General features: G+C 44.3%; 1 protein-coding gene across 6 annotated transcripts in view; it reads left to right on the top strand.

The window, feature by feature from the left end:
* Positions 1 to 716: 716 nt before the first annotated feature.
* LOC138736379 (serine/threonine-protein phosphatase 2B catalytic subunit beta isoform) overlaps positions 717 to 24,856 on the top strand; it is a 124,852-nt gene continuing 100,712 nt past the window's right edge. For all 6 annotated transcript variants that reach the window (XM_069885830.1, XM_069885828.1, XM_069885824.1 and 3 more), the window contains exon 1: positions 717 to 974. In XM_069885830.1, coding sequence (XP_069741931.1) covers positions 920 to 974 — 55 coding nt within the window. In that variant the 5' untranslated portion in view covers positions 717 to 919. The remainder of the gene's footprint in view (positions 975 to 24,856) is intronic.

Raw genomic sequence — 24,856 nt, 5'->3', positions numbered from 1 at the left:
CCCTTCCCCACCTCCTCACTCCTCTCTTCCCTCTCCATCTTCACTCCCTTTCCCTTTCTCACCCCACCTCGCCCCGCAATCCCTCACCTCTCCTCCTTCCCACCACTCCCCAACCTCACCTTCCCTCCATCTTCCCAGTCTGCTTCCCCTCCCTTCTCCCCTCCTCTCCCCCCCTCTCCCTCCTCCCCTGCTCCCCTCTCCCCCTCCCCCCCTCCCCCCCCTTCCCCCCTTCCCCCCCCCTCCCCCCCTCCCCCCTTCCCCCCCCTTCCCCCCCTCCCCCCTTCCCCCCCCCGCCCCCCTCCCCCTCCTCCGCCCCCCTCCCCCTCCTCCGCCCCCCCCCCTCCTCCGCCCCCCCCCCTCCTCCGCCCCCCCCTCCGCCCCCCTCCCCCGCCCCCCCCTCCGCCCCCCTCCCCCTCCCCCTCTCCCCCCTCCCCCCCCTCCCCCTCTCCCCCTCCTCCCCCTCTCCCCCTCTCCCCCTCCTCCCCCTCTCCCCCTCCCCCTCCTCCCCCTCTCCCCCTCCTCCCCCTCTCCCCCCTCCCCCTCCTCCCCCTCTCCCCCCTCCCCCTCCTCCCCCTCTCCCCCCTCTCCCCCCTCTCCCTCCTCCCCCTCTCCCCCCTCCCCCTCCTCCCCCTCTCCCCCCTCCCCCTCCTCCCTCCTTCTTCCTCCTTCCCCTCCTCCCCCTTCCCTCAATCCCTGTCCCCGCCCCCCGCGCGGTGCACGCCGGTTCCGCCCCCGCCATGTTGCGCGCTGCCGCGATGCCGGGAGCTTAGCTCTGCTGCTGCTACCACTAGAGTCCGAGGCTGCGAGGGGAGAGGGAAGGCCGGTGTCCGGCAGCACGTTCCGGGGGTGGGGTGGGGTGGGGGGAGCGGACGGACGGAGAGGCTCGGCCGTGACGGCGGCCGCTGCTCGGAACGGGGCCATGGCGGCCCGGGACAGGGACAGGAAGCTGCCGACCGCCGAGCGGGTGGTGAAGGGTGAGTGTCCGGATCGGGGGAGGGGAGAGGGGGGAGAAACTGGGCCCCCACCCGGGGGGGGGGGGAAGGGGGGAGAAACTGGGCCACGGTCCCGGCCCTCCCTCCCTCCCTCCTCGGCCAGCACAGGCCGGAGCTCCGGGCCCAGCCGGCGTCGGGTGGCAGCAGGCCTCGGGCCCGGGTTCTGCCCTCCGCAGTGTTGTGGGGGGGGGGGGGGGGGTCCTGGTTGCCCCGGTGCCTGGACGTTCACTCAGCACAATTCCCTTGGCCTTGCCTCACCGATCTCTTTCCCCCACCCCCCCAAAAAAAAAATTCTTCAGGATGCCCAGGGTTTGTCAGAGCAAGCACTGGCCATCATTGGGGTTCTTAGCAACAAAAAGTAGTGACAGGGATCAGCCACTCCAGTTCCGGGTCCCACTCCCACATTATCTGGCCGAGACCACTTGGTTGTTCTTCTGGCCACCCCAGCCCGATGGTGTTAGCATCAGTTCCTGCTCTCCCTGCCATCCCTTTCCCTCTCTTCTTTCCAACCCATTCACTGAGCTGTCCCCCCATCTCCCCATCCCCCCCCTCCCCACACTTGTTGGCTGGTGTTCCCTCTCTCCCATATTCATCCATTACCTCCTGCCTGTGTGGGACCATGCTCCTATCTACCCCATCATTTTTTTCAGGTCAACATCTTTCCATACTTGGAAGCCCGAAATGTTACTTGGGTATCTTTGCTATATATAAAGCACACCAACCTGCATGAGTTTCTGTGTTTTAACTTCAACCATTAATGTTAACATTTTGCATCTCATTAAAGAACTTGGGTAAGAGAGATTGACTCGCTGGGCCATCAAAAATAGAGTTTGTTACATCTTGGCACAGTCAAACGCACACTCCTGTCTCAACCTGAAGATCTAAGATGTTGCTGACCCACAGCCAAGAGTAGTGCTGACTGGGTGTTATGTTGTTGGATGTCACTTGGCTGAGAAGTGAAACCATGACCCTGCCTGAACGCACTGGTGGCTGAGCTATTTGGAGCAGGGGTGTTTTCTCAGTATCCTGGCCAGCATGAACAACTAAAGACAATTTAATAATTCATTTTCTCTTTGTGGCACCTTTCCATATTGAAAATTGGGTGATATGTTCATTTGCCGTTGCAGAAATTGTATGTCAGAATAATTTCATCAGCGGTGAAGTGTTTTGTCATTTCACGTAATCCCTTTCCTTACATTCCTGTTCCCATTTTTCTGCATTGCAAGTTTTTAATAACAGCTTAGCGTCCATCAAATGCATATTTTGCCAATGGAGAAACTTCATTAATTATGGCCTTCTCAAAGCTCAAATTCAAACTGAAGAATAAACAATATAAAATCGTGGGGTGGTGGAAGACAGTTTGCTGGGGCTGAATTCTGAGAAATTTTACAAAGAAAATAGTCAACGTAGAATCCCTGTCTTGAAAGAAGTTGGTGCAAAGTATTGCAGTTTCTAAAGGGTGCAAGTGTTAAGTTATTTTCTTTTCATTTTATTGTTGCAGTTGGTACTTTGCTCTTGTTTTATGGTGCTTATTTTATACATTGAAGCAGAACTCTTATTTACGAAATCCCAAACACTGCTTGTGTACAAGATACTGTTGTGGGACCGCATGTGGGTCTGATGTGGGCGTTGTTCTCAAGGACAGTATTTGTTGTCTGTTCTTTTTACCACATAGATGGAGGCTGTTTGGTATTACTGTGCCAGGTCCCAGGGGAGCAAACCATTAGTCCCATTTCCCCTCACCCAACTCCTTGAACTCCAACTTGCTCTTTCTAGCATGTTTCCAGGTTGATTCTTTACCTGATTCTTTACATGTCTCTGATGTTTACTAACTAGCTGTAGAAAGTAACAATAAATTGTGCAGTGAGTTTGATCTATATGTATAGGCTTCTCAAAAGCAGTGAGAATGGTGAACAACCAAAGGAATTGTTCACATTGAGCATCTGAGACTCTTGTATATGCAGAACAATATTTGTTTGTGTAGATGGAATACTTGTCCTGCATATGTGCATTATGTCTGGTTGTGTGTCTTCATGTTTTGCACTGAAGACTGGAGAATGCTGTTTCGTCAGGTTGTATTTGTATAGATGGCAATAAAAGACTTGATGAACATTATACAGTGGATATGACAATAAACTGCAGATTGGATGTGGGTAGGGATGGGCCACTGAGAATGTTAGCAACGGTTTCCCACCCTTCACAATAGGCATTGAAGGCTTTTAGATCTCTTTACAGGTATTCTTGAAACATTTTTTTCTCTGCAGTTGAGTAGCAATTTAGAATTGATCATGGGCTCTGCTTCTTGTTGTTCCTTTCTGTATGCATGTTTAATGGTAAGGGATGATTGGTCTCTGTTCAAGTATTAATATTTATAACATAAACTCATTTGCTCTGTTTCTATTTTGTATAAAGAAGGGTTGTATGAAGAGAATGTCCTGTTGTGATTGAGAAGTACTTGCACAAAGCCTGTACCTTTGAAGAGGAGGGCAAAATATGGATGAAGGAGGAATAACACAGATAGTATATGATTGGGTTGCCAGAAAATAAACTGAAAGCAGTTTAATTCCCTGTTTTTAAAAATTTCTGTAGGGGGTGACACGGTTGGCGTAACAGTTGGCACAATGCTGTTACAGTGCCAGCAACTGAGGTTCAAATTTGGTGCTCTCTGTAAGGAGTTTGTACGTTCTCTGTGTCTGCATGGGTTTCGTCTGGGTGCTCCAGTTTCCTCCCACCTTCCAAAATATACAGGGGTTGTAGGTCAATTGGGTGTAATTGGACAGAATGGGCTTGAGGGCCAGAAGGGTCTGTTACTGTCTTAAATGTTTAAATTTAAGTAAACACTTGCATGCCCACAATACCAACATTTTGTGTGGTCGATGTGCAGATGCTTTGCAGCATTTTGCATAGTCTGTCACTTTTGTTTCATTTCTTGTACAGTGTATGAGAATTTCATTAAAGAGATTTTCAAATATCCTCCAATATATTTCAGAAAAACATGTATATTGGTGTTTACAGAAACTACGCTTAAAATGTAAAGTGGGCGGCCGGTAATTGTTCCAGTGGGAGGCAGATGAACTATACCAAGATAAACATTTACGCATTTCGCTTGGACATTGTTTTTTTTAAATCACATTAGCTGTGCTGTCTGAACCTGGTTAAAATGAAATTTTTTTTCAGTCTTTTTGTCCCTGAAGTCTTTCAATTTAATTGCAAACAGGTGGCAAAAACTATTGTGCTACTCATTGAAGTTCATCATGCTGTGGAACAAAGGCCAGACGTTTCCAAGTCAGATCCAGCTCTATGAAGTTGGCTGATTCAGTTGGGGCAGCAGGTGAATAGCTGTTACTAATATGGATGCCCCTGTGCCAGGAAAGAAGAAATGAGACTGTGCAGTATTGTTGCTGGGAAATCTTTTTCTTCATTTATGCTCCGCCTGCATGGCCAGAATTTATTGGCAATTCTTAATTACCCTTGAGAATACGTTGATGAGCCAACATCTTGAACTTCAGATTTTCTGACGAAAGTACTCCCACAGTGTTGTTTGGCTGGGGTTTCCTGCTGTAGAAAAGGCTGTACATTTCCACGTTAGCTGTCTGTGTGACTGGGAGGGGCAGGTGATTGGGCTTCTTGGTGCCATGCTCAGTCAATACTCCCTTGATGTCCCTGTCACTTCGTCTCTGGAATTTGTCTGTTTTGCCTGTGTTTTGGTCAAGGTTAAAGGATCATGGAGTTGTACAGTGCAGAAAGAGTTCTTTCATCCCACATTGTTCATGCTGACTGCTATATCTGACTAAACTAATCCTGTTTGCCTGCATGAGTCCAAAGATTTTTCAGTGTCTTGTGTTGAAGAAAAATCCAAACACGATATTGATGAACTTGGAAAGTTTGCAATTTGGTTGTATGGTCGTTGACAATACTTAAGCAGGATCAAGGATCTTTGACCCCCTGCCACACCATGCAATTTTCTTATAAGATTCCTTTATCCCTTTAATGTCCAAGAACATGATATTTTCTTTCAATACAGTCAGCAAGTGAGACCCCACAGCCCATTTCAACACTATCCTCTGGGTGAAGACATTCCTTCCGTGAGAGCTGACTCATTATTATCGTTCTGTTAGTCCTCATTTTAGGATTCTATGTGAGGAAAAATGTTATTTCTGCATCTTAAGTCCGATAAGAACATTGAGTACTTCGTAAGAGAACCATTTTTTCTCCAGAAAAGGATTTGGGCATTCTGCTTAATCTCTTCTGACAGGACATCGCAGCAATTAATCTGGTGAAGTTTGCACTACCTTTGTCCTAAATATACCCTTACTGAGAGAGACTGGACCTGTACACATTGTTCTGGGTGCAGTCTTATCATCGTAGTATGACATTTTTACATTGAGTGTAAAGGGGGCAATAGCTGATAGAAAGAGGTGAGCTAGCAAGTGATGGGGTGGATCCCAATGCAGAGGATTTGACAGACAAATGAACCCTGTGGGGAGGGAAGAATGGAGGCTGGAAGGGAAAGAGTGAAGAAAGCCGAGGGCTACATGTGATTGATTCTGATATTAAAGGAAGGTGATGAAATGGAGCTGGATAAGGGAGAGGTGGTGGGCAAATGGAAACTGGCTGTGGATAAGGGACCAAGTGTGCACTTGTCAGGCAGATGGAGCCCGGTGGAGGTGAGGAGAACAGGGAATAGGAGTGTTGGGAAAGAAGGGTGCGAATCAGAAGGAGAGAGAAATGAACAGGAAGTGTGGGTTATCTGCAATGGGGAATTCAGTCTTTCAAGTTCAAGATTCCTTTTATTGCTGTGTACATTAAAATACAAAGTTTCCCCTTTGTTCTCTCAAGGCACATGCAAAGATGGGGCCTGTGTCAAGATACAAAAGAATTAAGAGAGGTCTTTCAGAGGCCTGAGGATCTTGCTGCTCTCGGTTGCTGCTACCTCCTGTTCTGTAACTTATATCACCGCAGTCTCCTGTTCGGTCCAGCGGTTAACCCGAGCTCCAGGCATCTTCTCCCACCTCGGCCTGTGGTTCCCAACCCCCAAAGTGTTAGAAAGCCATTGATGCCTGAGGCCCTTTGAGAGCCTTGTTCACTGTTGGCACCACCACAAGTTCTGGATTCAATACCTGGTTCCCAGAAACCAGACTCCTGCAGCCTCGGCTGCCAAGAGTTGAGCTGGAGCCTATGCTGTTGCTTCCCACTCTGTAAGGTCAATGCTTCTCTTTTTCATTGCAGGGGGTGGGGAGGAGGGTTGTTTCTGCTGGTTTCCTGGAATCCACACCCTTGAAGTACGGGTGCTTTCATCTTGTGTACCAGACCTTGATGTAAATCACTGCCGCCAGCCCTGTTCTACTTGTACCAGTCCATCGGGCAGGACAGCTAGGCAGTAGTATCCCGTGCAGGTGTGCTGGAACACCATGGCTCCACTCCCCAATCTCTCCAGGTCCTTGGGTTCATGGTATTGGGTTGTAGATTATCTTGGTGAAATACAAGGGGCTGTTGCTCTTGTTTACATTTGACCGTACCTTGGCAGTGGAAGACAGACTAATCAGTTGGGTAGTGGTGAGGGGTGTTAAAATGGCTTTAAATTGAGAGCTCAAGATGGTTATTACAGACTGCAAATACTCAGCAAAAAGGTCACCTAGCCTGTGTTTGGTTTTGCTGATATCATGGAGGGCACATCAAGAGCACGAAATGCAATAGACGAGTTTTCAGGAGGTGTGTAAATTTCAGCCTTGCCTGGAAAGGCTGTTTAGATCCCTGGATGGTGGAGAGGGAGGTGGTGTAGGGTCAGCTATTGCACTTCCAGTGATTACAAGGAAGTGCCTGGGGGCAGGGAGAACTGGGTGGGGAGAGATGAACTAACCTGGGAGTTATGGAGAGAGTAGTCCCTCCAGAAATCAAAATTGTGTGGGAAAGGGTAGATGTGACTGGCAGTGGGATGGCATTGACTGCATTTAGACAGATCAGATTTGCTCTACATTTTGTGGTCTGGGCAGCTTTTCATAAAGGATAAAAGTAACTGTACTGGAAAGGCTTGATTAGAGATATAGCTAATTCTGAAGTTTAGATTTCCGCCGTTAGACTAAATCAGTCTCTGCCATACAGAGACCTTGGTGGAACCTGAGATAGATTTTTAACTGCATCATTGTACTTTACACTCAGTCTGGATGGAGCAGTTGTTGTTGCCCAGAGGTGCCATTGCCCATTTGTATACCTGAACAAAATTGCTTTGTAATTTTTATTTTTATGCAACACCCATGAAAGTTCTCCAAATCTAAGATTTAATTTATTTTAAGAAAAATCTCTTTGCGGTAGCATACTGACTGAATGTGCATTACCAGCTAATCATTTCAATTATGTATGATGCTCTGGGTTAACATTGTTGATGTACTTTCCAAATTTGTCCAACCTGAAAACCAATCAGAAATGGGCAGTGCACAAAAAATAAAATTAGCAATCTATTAATCTGTGTTCCCTACATATCAACAGTCTGTAACTTGGGTTTATCCAAAGCTTAAAGTTTGTTTGATCAACAAGCCTGAACAGTCCTTGGCATACCAAATACCTGTCTCTCCAGCTGCCTTGTTTCATATTTATTCCCTGATTTTTGTGATATGCAAATGTTGCCATTGATTTGATTGTAGGGATTGAAATGTGCATATTAAGGAGAAAGAAATAACGTTGCTATCCTACTAACAAATTAAGTGCCCCATAATAGCATTAAAATTACATATTGTACAACGATTTATAAAGTTGAGAGTCTGAATTTTTTTTGTTTGAGTTTTGCTGAATTCTCTCCAGTTCCTCAATCTGGCCTACTATTCTGCCGGCGGTGGCTCTAGTTCAGGTGAATGGGAACGTGGAATAATGCATGATGTTGAAGATATAAATAGGTTTCTTTGATTTCAATTTTTTTTGTGAAAACTGGCTAAGTAGTGAAATGTTCAAGTGTGGGTTTACTATCAATATCTTAATTGAATTTAAAAAAAAATTATTTAAAAACTTTAATCAAAATACAGTTAAACATAACAAAGAAAAGCGAAGAACAAATTTTTATATATAAAAAATCCCCACCAACCCTCCCACCCCATCAGCCAGCTCCCTTAAGGGGAGCCAAATATAAAAACAATGGTTAATATAAATAATATTTCAAAGTATTTCCAAATTCATATACTCCAAATAAGGAGACCACATTTTAACAAAAAATTTATCATGAAAATTGCATGTAATTTTTTCCATAATGATACAAGTTCTCAACTCATTATGCCAGCATGTTATGTTAATCTCCACATTATCTTTCCAAGTACTAGCTACACATTTTCGTGCTACAGACAGCACTAGATGTACAAATGCAATTTGAAATTTATCCAACCCTAGTCTTTTCAAAGAAACCATAAATCCTAACAAAAAAAATCGATGGGTCTAATGGCAATTTAATGTTAAATAATTTTTCCAAAACCAATTTAATTCCTTCCCAAAACGGTTGTACTTAACACAAGACCAGACAGCATGTAAAAAAAGTTCCAATACATAATCCACATCTAAAACAAGAATCTGAATTACTAAATCCATATTTTTTCATTTTCTCTGGAGTCAAATATAACTGATGCAAAAAATTATAATTAACCATTCCATATCGTACATTTGTCACTTTAGTTACACTATCATGACATATAGCCTCCCAATTATCTTCGGGAAAAATATAGGTAAAATCACTTTTCCATTTAAGTCTAGATTTCTCCCAGTCCGGTTTTATCCATCGCATCTTGTAACAATTGGTACATATCCGAAATATAACCTTTCTTAGGTACAGAAGAAATCAAAAACTCAAATTTCATCAACATGGGTAAATTCATCTCTTTACCACAATTATTTTTTTATCAAAGCTCTGAGTTGATGATACACAAATAGAGTTTACAGATATATCAAATTTCTCCCTCAGTCGATTAAAGGAAAGAAACTGGCCTTCTTCAAAATAGTCCTGAACTATCTTAATACCCTTAGAATTCCATCTCTTAAATGATTATTGAACATTGGAAAAAGGAATAAGCTGATTATGATATAATGGGGTTTGGATTGATAATTTACCCTTTGATCTCAAAACCATATTTCGTTTAACTCATATCCTTAACAAATGTTTTAGTACTGGCATATTAGATTCTCGCAATAAATTCCCATTCCACTTAAATGTAAACTGGTGTACGTAAACTTCAGATATACAAGCCATTTCCACCTTTGCCCAACTCGGAGGATGGTCCATATCCATCAATCTACTAACAAATTTCAACTGAGCTGCTTCATAATAATTTTGAAAATGAGGTAACTACCATCCCCCTAAAGCATATTTCCATGTAAGTTTACGCAAAGCTACTCGTTCTAATTTTCCCTTCCATAAAAACTCCCGCACTGCTCTATTCAGGTCCCGATAAAACCCCATTGAAAGTAAACATGGTATCGACTGAAACAAATATTGAATTTGAGGAAAAATATTAATTTTAATGCAATTTACTTGACCAATTAATGTTAACGGCAGATCTTCCCATTTAGTCAAATCCTTTTTAATAAAGGAACATAATTTAATTTATAAAAAGATTGATGATCTGCATTTATTACCACCCCTAATTATTTAATTCTATCTGACCACTTTAATTTTATAATACTTTTATATTCTGAATAATCTCCATCCCCAACTGGCATTATTTCATTCTTATCCCAATTTACTTTATATCCAGACAACTCACCAAATTTTGACAAACAATTTAGTAAATATTTCAAAGATTATTCCGGTTCTGTCAAATATACTAACACATCATGTGCAAACAAATTAATCTTGTATTCATCATCCACAATTTTCATTCCTTTAATTTTATCATTCTGTCGTATTGTCTGAGCTAATAGTTCAATAGCCAATGCAAATAAGGCTGGTGACAATGGACAACCTTGTCGAGTCAATCTCATTAATTTAAATGGTAAAGAATTTTGGCCATTTGTCACCACCCTAGCAGTTGGATTTGTAGATAAAGCCTTAACCCAACCAATAAAATAAGGGCCAAAATTAAACTTCTCCAACACCTTAAATAAAAAAAATTCCACTCAACCCTATCAAAGGCTTTTTTCACATCCAGGGCAACCAGGTGGTTGGGTTGCTGTCTAAATGCATTGACCAATGTTATCAATCTGAGGATATTATCAGACGCATTTCTATTTTTAATAAAACCTGTTTGATCTATATGTATCAACTGAGGTAAATATTTGGCAAGTCTATTTGCTATCACCTTCGCTATAATTTTATAATCTACATTTAATAAAGAAGTAGGCCTATATGAAGATGGCATAGAGGGAAGACATGTGCTTCCACCTTCGCCCAGTTGGACTTCTAAATACCTGACTTTAAAACTTGTAAAAGTGGTTTAAAATATAGATTTTGGAATAGTGAAGGATTGAAATGGCTGCAAACGTGACAAAATCAAAAGCTCAATTGCAAAAGAAACTACCTTACAAAAGTGTTGAAGAGTTGAGGCCTACCTATCAAGTTGAAGCCACGGAGTTGTCGATTGGAGCCCTCAAGCCTCAGAGGTCTCCTGCTTGGTTAAGTATTACGCCAGCGCTGATCGCGGATCCGCAAGATGGTGCCGGTTCAGCGACGAGCTTGGCTGGTTCTGACTCGTGCATTCGTGAGTCCAGTGCTCGGGTGGATCGGCTGAGCGAGGACAGAACTGCGACCCCGCAACATTTGCCTGGCGGTCCAGGAGCGCGCAGTGTAGCGTCGGAAGATGCACCTGCGCGGTCGATGGTTCTGCCGGGCATGCGCGGGGCATCGCGGATCTGTGAATTATTGGATAACGTGTGGGCTGACTAGGTCGGTGCGCTATTGTTGGGTGTCCAAACTCGCAGCTGCACCGGAAGAGGACCTACTCCGTTTGAGGAGGAAGAGAGCTTAACTTTATTGGAATTTACACAGAAAGAAATGGGGACTGACATCAGAGAAGGTAGGCCTCAAAGGGAGGTGATGGAACCTGGACTGGATTCTGTGTTTACAATCTTGGAAGGGATTGCTCAACAAATGGAAAAAATTGTCTATTCAGATGACTCACGGATTTATGGAAGTGAAAACCAAAATGAATACGATATGTGAAGAAATTACTTTTATGAAGCAAGATATTACTGTAGTTAAAAGTGATGTTAGTAGATGAATAACATCAGTGGATACTGTACAAGATAATTTAAAAAAGATTGAAGAAGCTTTTTTTGAATGTAAGAATCAAGTGGAGTATAATAGAGAAAAAATGGAAAAAGTGGAGGATTCTTTTGTGGATTGGGGGATTCAGAAGAAGGAATTATTGAAGAAGATTGATTCATTAGAAAATCAAAGTTGAAGAAATAATGTAAAAATAGTAGGTCTTTCAGAAGATATAGAAGGTTCTGATCCGGTAAAGTTTTTTAAGAAATGGATTCCTGAGGTGTTGGGCAAGGAATTCTTTCCGGATGGTCTGGAGTTAGATCAGGCACACACAGCATTAAGGAAGAAACCGTTTCCAGGACAACCACCACGAGCAGTTCTGATTCGTTGTTTAAAATATCAGGATAGAGAAATGATATTGCGAATGGCGGTGCAGAAGGCACGGCAAAACCAGGCTCCAATGATGGTTCAAAATAACAAGGTGTTTTTTATGCAGATTTGAGTCAAGAAACTATTAGAAGGCACCGAGAATTTAATTCAGCTAAAGAAGTATTGTGGCGAAAGGGATATAAATTTGCCTTTCGTTATCCGGCAATATTGACAGTTTTTTATGGGAATTTTCAATCTCAATTTTTTGGAAAATTGATTTTTAAGTTATTTTTCAAAACAAACCTGTAATGTAATTCTGAAAGGTAAATGTTGCACAAAACAGGACAGACACCAATGTAGTTGGAGGAGTTGTGGATAGCATAGAAGGTTGTTGCAGGCCTCTGGCACAGCATGACACAGTGAGACTTGGGACAAAAAGGCCACTGTACTGGAGGAAGTCAATCCAAAATCCTACAGTGTCAGAACAGAGAAAGGTCAAATACCGAGGAGGAATCAAAAGAGCCTGCTGAAAACGCCAGAGAACAGACAGGTGCAGAGGATCCAGCCTGCACAGCAACAAGAACCACCCATGCTAGACAGTAGTGGACCAACGGAGCTGACACAAGCACCTGTGTTAAGAAGATCCGCACGAGTTGTCAAAGCACAGAATCTATAAAAGAAAAAGAACTGTACACTTAAAAGTTTGTGCTGTTGATGATCATGTTTCGTTTGTGTTGAACTTTAAATTGAAAGAATACTGTATTCATGTGTCATGTTAGATTAAACATCTCAAGGCAAGGGGATGTAGTGATAGAGTGCTACCACCAGGAGGAGACAGAGTGAGTAGCATCTGGGGAATGTTCCATCTTGGAAAGGTTGTTGTATCTTGGGCAGATTCAAGATGGAAGGCTCCCCATGAGGTCTGGTTTGTGTGTGTTGTGTCTTAGTGCTGTTTGCTTTAGTTAATAAATCTAGTTGTTTAAAAAAAGTCCAAATTTATTTATTGTAATAAAAGAAACATCACACGGTACCATGTGATTTTATTACAATAAAGAAACCTGGGTTCTTTTTAAACAACGTGGCAGCGAAGAATACCACCTCTCCTCCAAAGTGCTCAGGGGATGTGCAGATCAGCTAGCAGATGTTCTCACTGATGTCTTTAACACTTTACTGAGAAGCGCTGTAGTTCCAACGTGCTTCAAAGCCACCACCATTGTCCGCGTGCCGAAGAAGTCGTCCGTGTCCTGCCTCAATGAATACCGCCCTATTGCACTAATGTCCATCGTCGTGAAGTGCTTTGAGCTGCACCCGTCACTTGAACCCCACCCCTGAAGTTTGCATACAGATCCAACAGTGTTACAGACAATGCCATTAAAACCACCATCCAACTAGCCCTCACCCAGTTGGAAAATAAAGAACTCGTATGTTCGGCATTCAACATGATCATAGCTCAGTACCTCATACCTGGGTCTAAACACCTCTCTCTGCAATTGGATTCTTGACTTCCTGTCGGGAGACCTGAACCAGTCCAGATCGGTAACAGCAGCTCCAAGACCATCATACTGAGCACGGGGGACCCCCAGGGCTGCATGTTTATGCCACTGCTGTTCACTCTGCTGATCCACGACTGTGCAGCTAAACACGGCTTGAACCACGTCATCAAATCTACTGACGACACAACCTTACTAGAAAGAATGAGGAGTCAGCGTACAGAGATGAGGTGGAGTTGCTAACGAACTGGTGGAGAGCCAACAACCTGTATCTGAATGTTAATTTAAAAAAAGGGATAGTTGTCGACTTCAGGAGGACCATGCTCTGCTGACCATTGACAGCTCGTCCGTTGATTTCGTCAAGAGCATCAAGTTCCTTGGAGTGCACTTGACAAGAGAATCTCCAAAACCAGCTGCAAAGCCTAGAAAGGCCAACAGTGCTTCTACTTCCTGTGAAGGCTGAGGAAAGTTCATCTCCCTCCCTCCATTATCACGCCATTCTACAGAGGATGTATCAAGAGTATCCTGTGCAACTGCATCACCTCCTGGTTTGGAAGCTGTACCTCCTCAGACCGCAAAAGCCTGGAGTGAAAAGATCATTGGGGGCTCTCTTCGTACCATGACAGACGTCTACAATACTTGATGCAGGCAAAAGGCAATAAACATGGTGAGGGACTCCACACACACCCCTTATGTAAACTGTTCTCCTTTCTGCTATCTGGTAGGAGGTACCGTAGACACTCGAGCTCTTACGACCAGATTAGGCAACAGTTCTTTCCCCCAAGTCATCAGGCTCCTGAATTCCCAGGACATGTGTGGATAGGGTACTGTGGACTTTTAATGTTTAACTTCTATTCTAACATATTCATGTAAATATACCCCGTGGTCCTGGAGAAATGCTATCTTGTCTTTATCATACAAGCATGGTATGAATGATTAATAAGGATGACAGGATGCAGAGTTGGTCAGAAACGTGGCAGATGGAATTCAATCTGTATAAGTGTGAAGCGATGCATTTTGGGCGTTCAACCTTGAAGGCGGAGAACATGGTTAAAGGAGGGATTCTTAAGTGAGGAAAAACAGATGGACCTTGGGTCCAAATTCATAGCTACCTCAAGGTTGCCATGCAGGTTAATAGGGTAGTTAAGAAGACATTTGGTACGCTGGTCTTCATTAGTTGGAGGATTGAGTTTAAGAGTCATGAGGTAATGTTGCAGCTCTATAAAACTCTGGTTAGACCACATTTGGAATATTGTGTTCAGTCCTGGTCACCTCATTACAGGAAGGATGTGGAAGCAACAGAGAGGATGAGGGGGAAATTTAGCAGGATGTTGCCTGGAATGGAGAACTTGTTTTATGAAGCAAGGTTAACAGAACTGGGGCTTTTTCCTTTGGAGCAAAGAAGAATGAAAACTGATTTAATTGAGGTCTTTGAGATGGGCAGTACAGTTCACGTAGTGGTTAATGCAATGCCTTTACGGCACCAGGAATTAGGACTGGACCAGGGTTTAAGTCCTGTGCTGCCTGTAAAGAGTTTGTACATTCTCCCTGTGTCTGCGTGGGTTTTCTGAGGGTTTAGATGAATGAGTCTGGGCAGCTCAGACTCATGGGTTGAAATGTTGCTGTGCTGTATGTCTAAATCCAAAATCTAAATTATGAGAGGCATAGAAACGGTGAACAGCCACTACCTTTTTCCTGGGACTCCAGAAGAAACTCCAGAGGACATGTGTACAGGTGAAACACGAAAGTCTGCAGATACTGTGATTATAGTCAAAACAAAGAAATGCTAGGGGAACTCAGCTGGATTGGCATCATCCATAGACATTTCGGGCTTGAGACCTTACTGAGATCTGAAATGTCGGAAATGTATCTTTATCTCCTCTGGATGCTGCCAGACCAGCATTTTAAGGTGAAGGGAGGGAATTTCATGGAGACAGGGTAATTTTTTTTACACAGAGCGGTCGGTGGGTGACTTGAATGCATTGCCAGAGGTGGTGGTGGAGGCTTATTCCGTAGGGTGTTGCAACCCATCAATCGGGACACGACCCGGTACACAAAATGGCTGATGATCACGCAGACCCCTCGGGGGCCAATAACCTTCGTCCCAGGTGACCACCTGCATGTGAGAAACAGTGAGCAATGGCAGGGATGCTGCCCAGTTGGAGATCGGCCAGTGCAATAAATCTGACTTCCTGGAGCAGCTGCCCGAAGATATCCAACTCTTGCTCACTGATGGGATCTTCAGCAACCCCAGGAAACTTGCAACCTGGGTTGATGTCCTCTAGAGAGCAAAGAAAGAAAATGGCAGGTCACTAGGCCCCGCACACAGCTGGCAACAAGGCCACAGCAAACAGGCAAGTGAACCCCCAACCCAACAGTATAAGTCCTTGCGATGGGGTGCATGGCCACCACTTTGGTCTTATCCTTGATGTGTTGGATGTCCGTGGGATGAGAAGTGTCTCTGTTGCCCGGTGATACTTTGCAGAAGGCAAAGATCAATGGTTTCTGGTCCGTGAAGACCTTGAATTGCCTGCCTTCCAGGAAATAACGGAAGTGCCTGACTGCCAGGTACAATGGCAATAGTCAAAGGTGCTGTATTTGAGCTTAAAAAAAAAGGCCATGGGCTGCCGTTGCCCTTTGATGAATTGTTCCAGAATGTCCCTACCACTATACTGGAGGCGTCTAATGTGCAGGCAGTCGGCACCTCTGTCCTTGGGGTGTGTACCAGAAGGGTGGCATTGGCCAAGAGCGTCTTTGGCCTTCTGTTATGCCTCTGAGGGCACATTGTCCCAAGTAATGTCCTTGTTCTTCCCTGCCATGAGCCCAAAAAGAGGGTACATGATGTGAGCTGCTGCTGGTATGAATCTGTGATAAAAGTTAATCATACTGGCGAATTCTTGCAGCCCCTTCACCGTGCGGGGCTTGGCAAAATGCCAAATGGCCTCTATCTTATCGGCAGGGGTTTTGCTCCATTCCTGTTGATCTGATGCCCCAGGAAGTCTTATTGTTCATAACCCAAACTGACACTTAGCAGGGTTTATAGTTAGCTCAAATTCCTTCAGCTGGGCACACAGTTGCCTCAGGTGGGCTGCGTGCTCTGTGTTGTTGCAGCTGGCGATATCATCCAAATAGATGAACGTGAATGGGAGATCCTGACCCACCGCATCCATTGGCCCCTGGAAGGACTGGGCTGCATTCTTAAATCCAAAGGGCATTCTCAGGAATTCAAATAGTCTGAAAGGGTTAATGATAGCAGCTTTGGGGATGGACTCTGATCCGATGATAGCCCCTGATGAGATCGACTTTTGAAATCACCCGTGCCCCTTGTAAATTAGCAGTAAAATCTTGGTTGTGGGGCACGGGTATACCTGTTGGGTGTTAGCTGCGAGGAGTGAATGTAGGCAGAGCTGCCAGTGCAATCAATCCGTCTTCGACTTCTATTCCTCGTGTGCTTGTGTGTCTTCTTTCCACATTTCGTGGTAGTGCACAAGCTACAAGGGACATTTAAAAGATTCTTGGACAGGTTCATATTTTCAGGAAAAAGTGTGAGGTAGAGAAGATTTAGTTTGAGTAGGTACTGCACTGTAATGTTCTGTAATTAATTATTTTTTTCTCTGTGAGTGAGCACTTGCAGTTCTCAAATTAACATTGAAGGAGGTAGACTAACTGAATCATTTTATGTCCCTCATTGACAACATCTGAAATTATGTTTAAAAGATCACTGTACTCTTGCTTGGATGGATCAAAATAAGTTGATAGGTATTTATTTTCTCATAGCTTTTTATTTTAGCAACATTGTTGGTCAGGGATTGACCCACCTTGGAAAGAAACTCTGGATAGTCAGTCTACTGGGTGTCCAGGAGATAATGTGCTGGTCAATGACCCAAGAATGAATGGGGTCCATTTTATTTCATCTGATCTGTTGTTTCCAACAACCTTTCCAAGCAACGTGTCCTTCTCATTCACAAACCACCACAGAAACATGTATAATTGCACCTTCCAGAACATCACAGATGGTAGCTGTGGGACAAATACCTCATTGCTGACCCAACAGTATAAGTTCTTGGCTCTTTCCTTCCTTAGACCTGACTTAGATCAAGGTACGGCTGTGGCTCCACATGTGGAAGATACTCGCTGTACCTCAATGTGATTGACTAAGAAATAAATTGCATCAAACTGTTCATAAAGACATTGCAAGAGTTGCCTCACTTGTCCAGTTGACATCTAAGGTATGGACAGGACAAACATCTATGAAAATCTTTTTATAAGAACATAAAACTGTACAGTGCAGGAACAGGCCCTTCACATGGCTGTGGAGAATAGTATGTCCAAATCTATCTAAAACTCTGCTGCTTGCGCTTGATATAGATCCCGCCATTCCCTTCATATTCAATGTATCTGGAAGAGGCTGCCAGGAGTAGTGGTGGAAGCAGATACATTGAATATGAAGGGAATGCCCTGCACATCTACCGTAAACTTCCTTCCCCTGAACTTGAGCACGTATCCTCTAGTATATGATGCTTTTATCCTGGGGGAGAAACATTCTGTCCGTCCACTCTGTCAATACCTCTCATGATTTTGAATCTCAATCAGGTCTCGCCTCAGCCTCAGCTATAGGAAAGAAACCAAGTTTGTCCAATCTCTCTCCATAACTTGTACCTTCTTGAAACCAGGTAACATCTGGTAAACTTCTTTTGTACCGTTTCCAAATCTTTCACATTCTTCCTGTAATGAGGTGACCAAGATCAACCTAAACAAAGATTGATACAGCTGCAACATGACCACCTCACTTTTATACATTACCCTGTCCAAATAAACCAAGCATACCAATAGTCTTCTTTACCACCCTTTCTATGTGCATGGCCACTTTCAATGAGCAATGAACTCTGCCATGAACACATTTAACTTTGTACATTCTCCTTGCACCTGACCTCTCAAAGTGCGGATTAAATTCCATCTGCCATTTCTTTACCTGGTGTATTCTTTATGTTGCTTGCAAAACCACCAATCTTCATGTCATCTCCAAACTTACTAACCCATCCACATTTTTTTTCATCCAGGTCAAAAACAACAGGGGACCTAACACCAATGGCTACAGAACACCACTGGTCACATGCCTCCAGCCTGTGTGACATATTTCTGCCACTACTTCTGTCTTCTATGAGCCAACCAATTTCTTATCCAAACCATTAACTTGACATGGATCCCGTGGATGTGTACTGCTCAATCTGCCTACCATGAGGGACCTTGTAAAAAGCCTTGCTAACATCCACCTTTGTGTCCTCAGAAAATCAAATTTTTAAGACATTTCCCTCCCCTCAAAAACCACTTTGAGTGCTCCTAATCTGGCCATGACTTTCCAAATGTGCATAAATCCTATCCCAATGATCCTTTCCAGAACTTTACCAATCATTGATATGAGGCTCTCTGTCAAATGAGAAAAGGAAACTCTGCTCTGGGTGAATTTGAATGCTCATGTTTGATTGAATTTCACTGGGAAGCACTAATTTTATCTGATATACAATTAAAGAAATAAATGACCATGTTAATTGAGGCTGCGGGATAGGAGAAGCTGTGTAACATCAATTAGCAATCTATTGTTAAACTGAATTGAATGGAAATTTTGAATGAGTTGGAAAACAATTTCCATTTTGAAGTATTTCATGAACATTGGAAAAGCAGAACTATTTCAATTTTCCCCAGTTCATAAGGGCACATTACAGCTTTAGCATGCCCCCAAATATTGGACTCTGCCATAATGTTGGCAGTCTAGCATTGAGAAATGAACGTTTCTGAGTGGAAGTTAGCTGACTTTTCTGCAGTTACTGCTAAATTGAACCCTTCTATTCCATTAGAATTGCAGTATATTTGGGGATACTGGGATATTATTTTGGGAAAAAAACTATAGGCACGATTGGTTTTGTAGAAAATAGGCTTGGGCTTCTGAGAGTTGCAGTTCCCTCGTTGATTGGCAAACGAACAAAGCCTTTAACAAGGAAATCTACAGATGCTGTTATCGAGTGCAATCGTAAGTATGCTAGAGAAACTCTGGCAGGCCAAGGGTTATAAATATTTCAAACCTGGATCTATTGTCATCTTCTCTCTTTGGCTTGGCTTCGGACGAAGATTTATGGAGGGGGTAAATGTCCACGTCAGCTGCAGGCTCGTTTGTGGCTGACAAGTCCGATGCGGGACAGGCAGACACAGTTGCAGGGGAAAATTGGTTGGTTGGGGTTGGGTGTTGGGTTTTTCCTCCTTTGCCTTTTGTCAGTGAGGTGGGCTCTGCGGTCTTCTTCAAAGGAGGTTGCTGCCCGCCAAACTGTGAGGCACCAAGATGCACGGTTTGAGGCGATATCAGCCCACTGGCGGTGGTCAATGTGGCAGGCACCAAGAGATTTCTTTAGGCAGTCCTTGTACCTTTTCTTTGGAGCACCCCTGTCACGGTGGCCAGTGGAGAGCTCGCCATATAACACGATCTTGGGAAGGCGATGGTCCTCCATTCTGGAGATGTGACCCACCCAGCGCAGCTGGATCTTCAGCAGCGTGGACTCGATGCTGTCGACCTCTGCCATCTCGAGTACTTCGACGTTAGGGATGAAAGCGCTCCAATAAATGTTGAGGATGGAGCGGAGACAACGCTGGTGGAAGCGTTCTAGGAGCCGTAGGTGATGCCGGTAGAGGACCCATGATTCGGAGCCGAACAGGAGTGTGGGTATGACAATGGCTCTGAATATGCTTATCTTTGTGAGGTTTTTCAGTTGGTTGTTTTTCCAGACTCTTTTGTGTAGTCTTCCAAAGGCGCTATTTGCCTTGGCGAGTCTGTTGTCTATCTCGTTGTCGATCCTTGCATCTGATGAAATGGTGCAGCTGAGATAGGTAAACTGGTTGACCGTTTTGAGTTTTGTGTGCCCGATGGAGATGTGGGGGTGCTGGTAGTCATGGTGGGGAGCTGGCTGATGGAGGACCTCAGTTTTCTTCAGGCTGACTTCCAGGCCAAACATTTTGGCAGTTTCTGCAAAACAGGACGTCAAGCGCTGAAGAGCTGGCTCTGAATGGGCAACTAAAGCGGCATCGTCTGCAAAGAGTAGTTCACGGACAAGTTTCTCTTGTGTCTTGGTGTGAGCTTGCAGGCGCCTCAGATTGAAGAGACTGCCATCCGTGCGGTACCGGATGTAAACAGCGTCTTCATTGTTGAGGTCTTTCATGGCTTGGTTCAGCATCATGCTGAAGAAGATTGAAAAGAGGGTTGGTGCGAGAACACAGCCTTGCTTCACGCCATTGTTAATGGAGAAGGGTTCAGAGAGCTCATTGCTGTATCTGACCCGACCTTGTTGGTTTTCGTGCAGTTGGATAACCATGTTGAGAAACTTTGGGGGGCATCCAATGCGCTCTAGTATTTGCCAAAGCCCTTTCCTGCTCACTGTGTCGAAGGCTTTGGTGAGGTCAACAAAGGTGATGTAGAGTCCTTTGATTTGTTCTCTGCACTTTTCTTGGAGCTGTCTGAGGGCAAAGACCATGTCAGTAGTTCCTCTGTTTGCGCGCAAGCCGCACTGATTCTGGGAGAATATTCTCGGCGACACTAGGTATTATTCTATTTAGGAGAATCCTAGCGAAGATTTTGCCTGCAATGGAGAGCAGCGTGTAGTTTGAGCAGTCTGATCTCTCGACTTTGTTTTTGTACAGGGTGATGATGGTGGCATCACGAAGGTCCTGAGGCAGTTTTCCTTGGTCCCAACAAAACATATTGTCATATGTTTGACAAAACTAACAAAGGAGACTTTTAACCAAGATGTTCATTTTTCTCAGGCTCGACTTTTAATCTCACTAAACATTTAGGCAAGCTCAGCACAAAGGAGTAGTGTGGCCAGCAATGTGATAATGATTGCTATTTTCATTCAGTTCATAGTATCTTCCAATATCAGACTTGGTTTTGCTGAAGATTCTGATTCTTCAGAACTTGCAAACCATATGATATGATTTCAAAGATTTTATAGACTTCGTGACAGATTTTGACACTTAAAACTTTTAGGTTGTTATTTGAGGCAGTGAGATACTCAAAATGAAAATATTACTTTTTAGGGGCGTGTCAAATGATGGCATAGCGTCAGGTTGGAGAACATAGGTTGCCCACTCTCACTGTGGCTTTATTGCAGATATTTCAGTTAGTTGCTGTCTTGGGTAAAGTTATACCTCTCATTTTGTTAGTTTTAGATTGGTCACAGTGTTTGAGGTACCGAAAGAAAATAGACACACACACACCGAGAGCAGTTCAGTTTACCTAAATCTAAAGCTGGATTTACACTACAATATGCAAACTCTTCCCAATTATACTTATCAACGCCTGGACTGGTCCCAACTGCCGAAGCGAGGCACACTTATAGTAGGTTGTTGGGGTGCCGGTAGCAGCTTCTCTACCGAGCTGGACTCTTGAAGCTCTTCTTGCTTAGAGATGTTGCCACCTCTTGGAGTGTCTCAAACTTTACCAGTGGGACCATGGCTTATATTACCCAAAAGTTGTTTACTTCAGATCTTATCTCTTTGAACAAATGAAACTGCATCTCTGGGCCTCATGGTGGAAGTTGGATAATGTCTACTGATTCATATGCATCCCTGGGCCCCATGGTGGAATTTAGGTGTGACTACTAAATATGCATCCTGGGCCTCATGGTGTAAATTTAGATTATGTCTGCTGATTCTAAAAAACAAACAGGTTCTCAGCCTTGCAGCTGCAGAATTTAAAAAAACAGTTTAAATCTTCCATTACAGCTGCTACATCCCCAAGATGTGCCGGTTGGCCCATTTTCCACAGCATATCTACAGAAGTTTGCCAAAGTTTTCGATATCATAGCAAACCTCTGCAAACTCCCAAGGAAGTAGAGGCGCTGATGTGCTTTCTTCATGATATTAGTGTGTTGGATCCAGGAAAGTCCTTCAAGATAGTAGCCGCTTTCAGGTGGTCAGAATACCCGAATGTAAAGCTGCCTAAAATACCCGAATGCAGCTATTGGGAGACCACCTGAAAGCAGAGAACCCTGACCCAAGCAGTACTTACCCAACCCTCCTTGGGTAGGTGTATTCTCCGCTTCCGAGCGCTGCCCCAGGCATCTGAAAGTGGGCGGGACTATGGCCATAGTCGACAGGAGCCGGTGTTTGCTCTGCGGTGCCTCTCCCCACTGTGGACCTTTTAGGTACCAGAACAGCACCTTCAGCGCTGCCACCTGAATGTCACTTCGCACACACCCACAGCCGGCTCCGGAGCTGCATTCTCCCAGCTATTCCACTTGAAAACAGCTAGGGACTCCCAGGAATTTAAATTTGCTCACCTGATTTCTTCTGGAGAGATCCACTCTGTGTTTTGTCACATCAAATAATTCAAAAGTGCTACCTTCAGGCATCACCTACATTTCATCAAACAAATTGTAGAAGAATAAGTTTTTTAATACAAGTAGACAGAATACAGACTTTCACCTGCACTTGTGTTTTTTTTTAATAGCATTAATAGGAATTGGGAGTAGAGGCTTTGTGAACCTTTGGGCTTTGATTCGATGTGGTACCCACTGTCACAAATTATCCATTGTCCAGCTCTTACAATTGGACATTTATTGTTTATATCTAATTTCACAAGAGATTGTAACTTGGAATTTTTGCTGCCTGTCTTGGTCATCGTGGTTTTTTCAATCCCAGCAAAACATTCTTTTTTTTATATATAAAGGCCAATGAAAATCTGTTAGATGCAGAAGAATTAGAAACTGATTAAACTGGTTAAATTTATTTTTCACTGTGCTCGAACTAACAGAATAAAGTAATTGCAGAGACTTTTCCGTGATATAATAAAACATGCAAATTAAGCTGACGGTTATGGAAAGATGTTGCTGTCAGTTTTCAAGCTACATTGTGTATATCACTGTGTTGTATTGCAGAGAAGAGCTGGCTTTGAATGGGCAACTAAAGCGGCATCGTCTGCAAAGAGTAGTTCACGGACAAGTTTCTCTTGTGTCTTGGTGTGAGCTTGCAGGCGCCTCAGATTGAAGAGACTGCCATCCGTGCGGTACCGGATGTAAACAGCGTCTTCATTGTTGAGGTCTTTCATGGCTTGGTTCAGCATCATGCTGAAGAAGATTGAAAAGAGGGTTGGTGCGAGAACACAGCCTTGCTTCACGCCATTGTTAATGGAGAAGGGTTCAGAGAGCTCATTGCTGTATCTGACCCGACCTTGTTGGTTTTCGTGCAGTTGGATAACCATGTTGAGGAACTTTGGGGGGCATCCAATGCGCTCTAGTATTTGCCAAAGCCCTTTCCTGCTCACTGTGTCGAAGGCTTTGGTGAGGTCAACAAAGGTGATGTAGAGTCCTTTGATTTGTTCTCTGCACTTTTCTTGGAGCTGTCTGAGGGCAAAGACCATGTCAGTAGTTCCTCTGTTTGCGCGCAAGCCGCACTGATTCTGGGAGAATATTCTCGGCGACACTAGGTATTATTCTATTTAGTAGAATCCTAGCGAAGATTTTGCCTGCAATGGAGAGCAACGTGATTCCCCTGTAGTTTGAGCAGTCTGATTTCTCGCCTTTGTTTTTGTACAGGGTGATGATGGTGGCAACACGAAGATCCTGAGGCAGTTTACCTTGGTCCCAACAAAGCTTGAAAAACTCATGCAGTTTGGCATGCAGAGTTTTGCCGCCAGCCTTCCAGACGATGCCGCTTTAGTTGCCCATTCAGAGCCAGCTCTTCAGCGCTTGACGTCCTGCTTTGCGGAAACTGCCAAAATGTTTGGCCTGGAAGTCAGCCTGAAGAAAACTGAGGTCCTCCATCAGCCAGCTCCCCACCATGACTACCAGCCCCCCCACATCTCCATCGGGCACACAAAACTCAAAACGGTCAACCAGTTTACCTATCTCGGCTGCACCATTTCATCAGATGCAAGGATCGACAATGAGATAGACAACAGACTCGCCAAGGCAAATAGCGCCTTTGGAAGACTACACAAAAGAGTCTGGAAAAACAACCAACTGAAAAACCTCACAAAGATAAGCGTATACAGAGCCGTTGTCATACCCACACTCCTGTTCGGCTCCGAATCATGGGTCCTCTACCGGCACCACCTACGGCTCCTAGAACGCTTCCACCAGCGTTGTCTCCGCTCCATCCTCAACATCCATTGGAGCGCTTACATCCCTAACGTCGAAGTACTCGAGATGGCAGAGGTCGACAGCATCGAGTCCACGCTGCTGAAGATCCAGCTGCGCTGGATGGGTCACGTCTCCAGGATGGAGGACCATCGCCTTCCCAAGATCGTGTTATATGGCGAGCTCTCCACTGGCCACCGTGACAGAGGTGCACCAAAGAAAAGGTACAAGGACTGCCTAAAGAAATCTCTTGGTGCCTGCCACATTGACCACCGCCAGTGGGCTGATAACGCCTCAAACCGTGCATCTTGGCGCCTCACAGTTTGGCGGGCAGCAACCTCCTTTGAAGAAGACCGCAGAGCCCACCTCACTGACAAAAGGCAAAGGAGGAAAAACCCAACACCCAACCCCAACCAACCAATTTTCCCCTGCAACCGCTGCAATCGTGTCTGCCTGTCCCGCATCGGACTTGTCAGCCACAAACGAGCCTGTAGCTGACGTGGACTTTTTACCCCCTCCATAAATCTTCGTCCGCGAAGCCAAGCCAAAGAAAAAAAATTGCAGAGAAGAATTCTGTTCAGATTTATTGATTGTGTTTTTGTTTCTTCAAGCTGGCAAAGTTGCAGTGGTTCTTTTTAATAAAAGAACAGCAGCTATTGAAATGTTAAGTGAAGCCTGGTTCTGAACACACTGAGAAATGGGTGCAGG

Source organism: Narcine bancroftii, chromosome 6 (genome assembly GCF_036971445.1).
Source record: "Narcine bancroftii isolate sNarBan1 chromosome 6, sNarBan1.hap1, whole genome shotgun sequence".
NCBI lineage: Eukaryota > Metazoa > Chordata > Chondrichthyes > Torpediniformes > Narcinidae > Narcine > Narcine bancroftii.
Note: the sequence above shows the minus strand (reverse complement) of the source record. Positions and strands in the feature narration are given on the sequence as shown.